General features: G+C 43.2%; 1 protein-coding gene across 1 annotated transcript in view; it reads right to left on the reverse strand.

Moving 5' to 3' along the window:
- Window positions 1–7,261, reverse strand: part of LOC146821139 (uncharacterized) — a 174,662-nt gene extending 167,401 nt beyond the window's left edge. Inside the window, exon 1 of the mRNA XM_085609328.1 lies at window positions 4,049–7,261. Coding sequence (XP_085465454.1) covers window positions 4,049–7,246 — 3,198 coding nt within the window. The 5' untranslated portion in view covers window positions 7,247–7,261. The remainder of the gene's footprint in view (window positions 1–4,048) is intronic.
- Window positions 7,262–7,899: the final 638 nt, after the last annotated feature.

A 7,899-nucleotide genomic window follows, 5' to 3' on the forward strand; every position in this document is an offset into this window, starting at 1 on the left:
ATCCAGACCCCCAGTATCAAAGGGAGAGAGGTGACACTGGGAGGGAGACACCCAGAACTGATTTAGGGAGGGGTCAGGGACCCCTGAGCACAAACAAACGTCAAAGACAGTAAGAGGTATAACTATGAGAGTTGAAACCCCGTTGGAATGAAACAGATATGGCTTGCGACTGAAAAGGCTTGGACCCATTCCGTGGTCAAAAGGAACCTCTGCTAAAGAAGGACCAACTGAAGAGACTGCTGTAGAAAGACCAATCCTTGCTTGGTGATCTGGGGCTGGTCCACAGTTTGCTGTTCTAACTAAGGGAGAGGCTGTTGGGACTGTGCTTGAAAGCTCTGGGTCCCCCTGCTTGAAGAAGACTGTGCTTTGTGCTGTGTCTTGTAACTTCAAGGGCCCGAGATGATCTGGCTCCCTGTTTGGAAATACAGGATCATAAAAGTTTCCGGAGTAGTCCCAAGCAATGCAGTGTGCGTGTGCTTTTGCAGCTCGAGACCCTCAGAAGGTGTGCCTTGTGATCGTGGGCACGCAGGAGTTAGCTAAGTCTCGGACGCGCTGGGTGCGTGTTGTAGTGCAGGCCAAGGCATTGGTGGAGAGCGTCTGGGCATCGTGTGCACCAAAAGAGGAAGTGAGTCTCAGACGCGTAGAGTGGGTGTCGTGGTGCAGCCAGGGCATTGGTGAAGAGCGCCAGGACATCGTGTGCACAGGGAGAAGAGCTGAGACTCGGACGCGCCGAGTGTGTGTCGTGGTGCAGCAAGGGCATTGGTGAAGAGCGCCTGGACATTGTGTGCACCGGGAGAAGAGGAGAGACTCTGACGCGCAGGGTGCATGTCGAGGCGCAAGCGGGGCGTTGGTGAAGAGCACTGGGTCATCATGAGCACAAGAGAAGAGGCACGTCTTGGACGCGCGATGTGCGTGTTGAAGTGCAACCTGGGGCACTGGTGAAGAGTGCCTGGGTAGGGTGTGCACCGAATTGGAAGTAACGTCTCCACAGTGCTGAGGACAGATCTCGGCGTGGACTGAGACCGTCGTAAGGAGGGCCAAGTCATTGGGCCCTCGGAGTAAACCAGTAGCAGCCCGGACCGGCGGCCCCGGATGAGCTGACCCACCGGCCCGAGTCCACCGCACCCTGTGACGGAGTTCTGGATCAAGGCCCAAGTGGCTGACGTCGGAGAGGAGAGTGGGATGGCCCCCCCCAGGTAACGTTGATCAACACCTGGGGTGGGGTGCGGGCCCGAAGGGACACTCTCTCAGCCTCCCGCTTCAGTCAGCTGTGCGAGCCGTTGCTTCGGCTCAGATCTCGGCCCGCGCTGACCCAAAGAGGCCGGAGTGGGAAGCAGTACTTTTGTGTCATCATTTGATCCATAACGGGGGCACTGTTAATGGAGCACCTAAAACGGTTGTATTACACTTTGCAATTATTGCTGCTAACGAACTATCGAACTGTTGTATGACACCTGACCTCATTTGTGCCTGATGAACTACATGCTTGGTGCGCTACACAATGCCTTATTTTTCCTTTGCAGATTACCTGATTATAACGTGGCGCAGTGTATTATTTCTTCATTGCACTGTACAGGATTGTAGTGTGATGCATTGCTTTGCTTCTTCCTGGTACAGGGCATGCATTATTCCTTCAATTGCAAAGTACATGACTGTGGCATTGTTTCTCTGTTGCACAGTATAATAGAATATTATTAAGCATTGCAGTATTTGTTTCCTTTCACAACGTGGGTGATTCTAGCAATACGACTTGCCTAAACTTTTGGAAACGGTTAGAAGTGAGCTTAACTGTTGGTTAGAAGCAGTGGTTGAGATTCGAACCTAGCAACCCACAGGAAAGAATACTACCCATTCTTCTATGTTGATTTTGTATCATATGGTCGTACCGTATAATTCCTTATATAAAGAATATACTCATTTTATCAAAACTCATGTGGAGTCTATTTGTGGTGACATCATGGGGTTACTGTGAGCATGGATGCACATACTGTACACTCGTGCCTTGGAGATAAGCCTGGCTGCTCGTGCCAAGCTACTTAGGGGGTGAGCAGGGCTATCTCAGATGGTGTCCTTACTTAGCCTAACGTTGAAGTGAGGGGTCTGGGAGTCCCGCTCCAGCATTTGGTTGTGGCGGTAAGCATTAAGGACCTCCACTTCCAACAGGAGGGGTCATGAAAGGGGTTCCCCCTTACCCTTTCCAATTCAGAAAATAATTTAGTTACTGCAGTTAATGCTGCAAATCATTGATGAGCTAATGAACCCCATGATGGGGTAGCAGCTAATTTGCAAAGGGGAGGAAGTCCCCTGCCAACACCTTCCCCTTTGGGAATCATGTTTACAGCCTTAGTGGGAAGATGTTTTCTAAAAAGGAAAACATTTTTTTGAAGCAGCACTGGTTGCTTTAAGGAACACAGGCTGCTCTTGAAATACACAGTTTTCAGTTTTGGAGTGCAGTCCTATGCAATGGTGGTGTGCTGTCACCACCATCCCTGTGATTGTAGTCAGTCACAGAGGGTCCAAAATTGGCAACAGTCTAATGAATAATAATTCAGCAGGTAGTTCTGCAAAGCCCTGCAATTCAGTATTTTATGACCCAACCGGACAGTACACAGGTTGGTTTGCAGAATACTATTCAATTCACAATACATATGTCCAGAATTTGTGACCACTTTTTCAAATTAAATAATAATACTTCAGGACCCTAACTTTCTTAAGGAGGTTGCCTCTTGTGTTCACTCTTTATTTGCAGTTCTACCTGGCAGTAAGCAAGCGCCAGTTGAAATCTGGATAAGGCTTACCATCCCAAATTCTAAGCTGTATAAACAGCAGCAACCTAAATAGTGAAGCTACTCTGCTAGCCGCATGGCTACTGGCCAAGTTGTGCATACTGCCTGCTATTTAGCCAACCACCAGGTGAGTAATTACGTTTCTGGGCCACCAGTCAAATAGCACATCACTTCTGCTTTTTTGTTAGCAGACGCGTAAATATTGAAATTTCTTTGCTATTTGCCAGGCTCCTGGTCAAATGTAATTTCTGCTATTTAAATTAAGCTATTAATTAAGTGTATTTGCTATTTGCATGGCTCCTGGCCAAATTGTACAGAATGTCTGCTCTTTTGCCAGCAAACAGGTAATTAGTGAGGCTTCTTTGCTGTTTGCTTGATTCCAGGACAAATAATACTTAATCTTTGCTGTTTACTCAGTGGCCAGGTAAATAGTGAATTGTCCTTGTTATTTGTGTGCCTTCCAGCCAAACAGTGCAGAATCTCTGCTATTTAGTGAGGGACCAGGTAAATAGTCAACTAAGCTTAAATATGCCAATCACAACCGAGAAATGCTATCTAGTTGCAATTAACTCCTGGAAAGGTAAGGACGTTATTACAATAATATAGCTAGAGTTAGAAACATTCCAGAAAAGTTATGCGCTCTTCTCACCTGAATGTGCATCTGAAAAACACAGAGCTTTTGCAAGCCGATTAGGGCTCTGGTTTACACATTCTAACAAATCCTTCAGTAACAAAAAATAATTTGTTGCAAATAGGTTTCTAGGTTGGTTACAAATAGGCACATTCCTTGGACGAACAGAGGCAGATTATTTTCTAGAAGGGAGAGAGAGGTGGGTATCGGGATGTGTGTGTGTGAACATGCTGAGAAGTTTGAAACTGTGACTATAAAACCCACATGCTAGTATGCTGAACTGTGATTTTTCCCAGAGATATACCTCTCCCACAGGCAATGCTCGACTGCTCTGCTACAAAACAATATTCCTATTGGAATAATTTCCTCTGTCCTACTGGTTTGTGAGGTACTTTTGAGTTTATTAATCAACCTCTCCATCAGTTCATCTTTATTTTGAGATATTATGAGCGAAATCCTGACTAATGCTAATCCATCTATCTTGGTAGTAGTCACCTCATTATTCTCTTTCATTGAGTAATTCTACTTCCCTCCTGAGGGGTACAAATCTAATGAGTAGCTGTGAAGTAGGGTATTACTCTGCGAAGTTGTATGATACACTATAGAAGCATAGTATTTACACATAACTTACCTTATGTCTTTCACTTTTGATTTTCAGCCTGTCCTTTCCTGAGATAACCGGACTATTAGAAGTTTCCTCTGTTTTCTTGCCTTTTTTGACAACCTCTTCCTTTGCCGCTTGATCTTCTGTATGAGATAGGGAAACCTTGGTTGTGTTCAGTACAGTGGGTGCTTCACTCTTTTGTAAGCACTGCTTAATGAAGTCCAGGCATCCCTCATCAATCCCTTCTACTGCCTCAAGTTGTGTGACCAAAAAGTGAGCTCTGGCTGACCAATCACTTACAATATTCCTTAACATATCTGTACCCTCCTGGTGATTTCCTGAAAGCATTTTTCTTGCTCTTCCTAAAACGTCAGACATGAGAAGAGTCAGGTCATCAACCATGGAGATGAAACTATCTTGAGATTTTAAATCAGTAAAAGTGCCAAAGGCTTGCTTCAAGCCTATTTTGGCTCTCTGGATGTTTTCATTGATTTGGTGTGCACGCTTATCGAAAGCCTTAAAGTTATTCTCCTTGTCTAATCCATGGGCTGTTCCTCTAGCACTAACAAGGTTCACAATGCCTTGTAAAGAACTAGCATACTCCTTGTTAGTGCTTTGCAACATTGTCTTAAGAGCTTTCACATTTAAGAAAATCTGTCTTTGAAGAAGCTCCATGCGAACAGGATGTATAGAAGACACGGGGGACATGTCACAGTCTTCTGCTGTTTGCAACAAATCCTCGGTAAGGTGCTCAATTTGTTCCCGAAGTTGATTGATCCTCAGCTTCATGGTCTGATCAATACAACACTGAGTGGACATTTTAGCTGTCTCCTGTATTCTTAGAGAACATTCCAAAATGGAAGCCAACCATTTATGCTTGCTTCCAATAGTGGGCTGGATATCTTCTCCAGTGAATTTATCAAGAGATTTCAGCAGTCGTTGGACACCCACAGACCACAGGATGCATTGTGCTTCAAGGAGGTCTGTCCTGCTGGTGCACCATGGGTCATCTTGATAGGAAATTGCTGTCTCAAGCACATGCTTTGCGCTTGTCTCTAACCAGGCAAGTTTGGTTTGAATTTCTAAAAATGTTTCATGAATCATAGGAAACTTGTTGATTTTTTTGTTGAAATCCATGGGGAACATATCACCAGCCTGATATACAACTGCAGACAAGTTCTGATTTGCTTCTTTGAAGATCTGAATCCTGCTTGGGTAGTCAGCATTTGGCTTTGTGCAAAGAAGTTTCTGCGAGAATTCGCCCCAAATGCCTGCTACCATTACCAGACTCTTTTTCATCTCAGCTAGCTCATCAGACAGCAAAATTGCTATTTTAACTAGCTGGTCCATGTTGAAAGCAGGGTTTACTGCTCCCTCCCTACACTGATTGATGATCCTTGATGTTTGTTTTTTAATTCCTGCATACTTCCTTAGCTTGCTTGATTCTTGTAAGTGTGCAATTGGTAAGGCCACATTGGCTGCTTCAATGTAGATATTAGAGAATTCAAATAAATCAGAACTAGCACTGTTTACAGCTTCGATATCATGTTTCTTTGCGGCAGCCATTACTTCTCTTATTACAGGCATTAGACTGTAGTTTAGAAACAAGTCATCAGGGGTTGAACTTCTCACTAATGATGTTTCCTTACAGAGACAATCAGCTGGAGGAAGTGCTTTGCTTAAATATTCCAGAAATTGTTTATCCCCTGCTTGTTCTTGCTTGTTGCTGTCTATCTGACTGAGTGTGAGCATTCTCAGCTCAGGAAATTCCCATCTCTTAGGTTGACTGCGAACATGTTCCCTCAAGGGACTAAGGATATCTGGATGGTTGGAACCATCCAGACCACTTCTCACACTGCAGACTGAATCAGTGACATGGTGTATTTTTTCTAAGAACAGTGTCCTTGCTGTTACATCGTAGGGATTTTCCTGACAGCAGCTCTTAGATTTTCTAGCCTGTTCTATTGATTGTTCTATTTGCTTGATAAGAGCCAGCAGTCCATTTCTGAAGATGGGGTCTTGATTTTTTTCAACATATCTACTGACCAATTGAACAATGTGATTAGCTTGGGCACAAATGTCATCTCCATGTTGCAAAAACTGTTCAGGTTTCTCACTCTTCAAAGTCCTTTCACACTGTTCTCTGCCCTGCTCTATTCTGTGAACACAGATGCCAAGGAATTCCTGCACATTGAAAAAATCATCAAAATACGTCAACAAGCTTTCTATCATGCGTGTCCAAGTTTGATACAATGTTTGCAATTTTTCAAGACTCTCTGACCTTTGAGAGGAGTTGCACAATTCAGCGAGAAGAGGAACTATACTAGCACGTATGAGTTTCAGGTGACCCATTGAGTTCTCTATGTCATCAGCAGTTTTGCTGTTGGTGCACCAAGCTAGCACAATGCTGACTACTCTCAGCAAATGATCTGTGTGATTGTGGAAAGCGACTATAAGTGGCTGTAGATTTTTCAAAAAGTCCTCCTCCATTATAGGGGATGCTTGTACTATAGGCACTTCCAGTGCAGATTCTATCAGTCTTTTAAGATGTTCTTTGGGATAAGTGAAAGTATCCAGAATTTGATTAAGCATAGATGAAACTAGTGTCTCGTTCATGGCCTCCAGTTCTGCCCTCATGGCACTGCAGTGTTGATTTAGCGCTGGTTCTAGGAGCTTCCATACTGGAAGCACACCTCTTGCACTCACTTGACTAGTAATTCTTCTTCTTAGTTCCGAAACAGCACAGAAGTGTCTCAATAACTTTTGCTTCAGTTCTTGTTTTGAGGCTGCGGCTACGAACATGCAATAGTAAATATGTGTCCCGACAAGGAAGTCAAGGCTACCATTGCTCAGGTTTGCAGGTGTGGGATCAGACAGCAGATCCAGCAACTGATTAAATTGCTGAGAAAATGAGTCTTTGCCTTCAAAGCGGTTTTCACAACTCAAGCTTTTATTAAGCAAGGAGATCAGACCCTTTGTGGTCTTCTCAGTTAAGTCCACTATGTAGAATTTTGCACTGGAGACCTCCTTATTATGTGGGTGTTTTAGGCAACTTTGGGTGGCTGTATGTATCATAGGAATACATTTTTTAAGGGTTTGCAGGCTTGTGGATAGATTTTTGCGAAGCCCTTGATCTTTGAGATCATTGATCCACTTTTCTGTCAAATTGTTTAGTAGCAGTATGGCCTCAGAAAAATCTTGGAAGGATGTAAGAAGGGTTAGCATGCTGGCAGCACTCTCCAGGGCTGCCAGGCAATCCAAAAGCCATTGAGCAGCCTGAACAATTCTTCTCATGTCAGCATTGTCTTCAATCTTAAGGATCTGTTTCAAAAATAAAAAAAGGTATTTTTTCAATTGCAGCATTGTTTTAAAAACTATGGTCTGTTTTTCCCGATTTAGTTCGAATAACATTTTTTTTTAAATGAGAAACCCCAAATTCATATAATTTCGCACAAATATGCAAATTGGGAAAATATTAAAAAGAATTGGATGACAAAGCAAGAACAACCACATATATTGAAAAAGAAAGTCAAAAATTAGTTTCATTGTCAATACAGGTAATCCACATAGCATGTCAATCATAAGAACATTCTGCAAAGAGTCTTACATAAAAACATGATTATCTAAATTAAATGTCATACCTCAAAACACTTGCATTCCTATCTGTAATTGGACACTAAGGTATATTGCCACCAGCTAAGCACCACTCAGCAAGAATCAGCTATGTTTTCAAAATGAAATATGAAAAAATATAGGTAATGTGATGATATTTATAAGAGCAAGGAAATAACAGGGCAGGTTTACAGTTTCTGATATTGCATTTCCTACGAATAAGTACATGCTGCTTCTTAGCTGTAAAGAGCGTAAAGCTGGGCAGA

Source organism: Triturus cristatus, chromosome 6 (genome assembly GCF_964204655.1).
Source record: "Triturus cristatus chromosome 6, aTriCri1.1, whole genome shotgun sequence".
Lineage (NCBI taxonomy): Eukaryota > Metazoa > Chordata > Amphibia > Caudata > Salamandridae > Triturus > Triturus cristatus.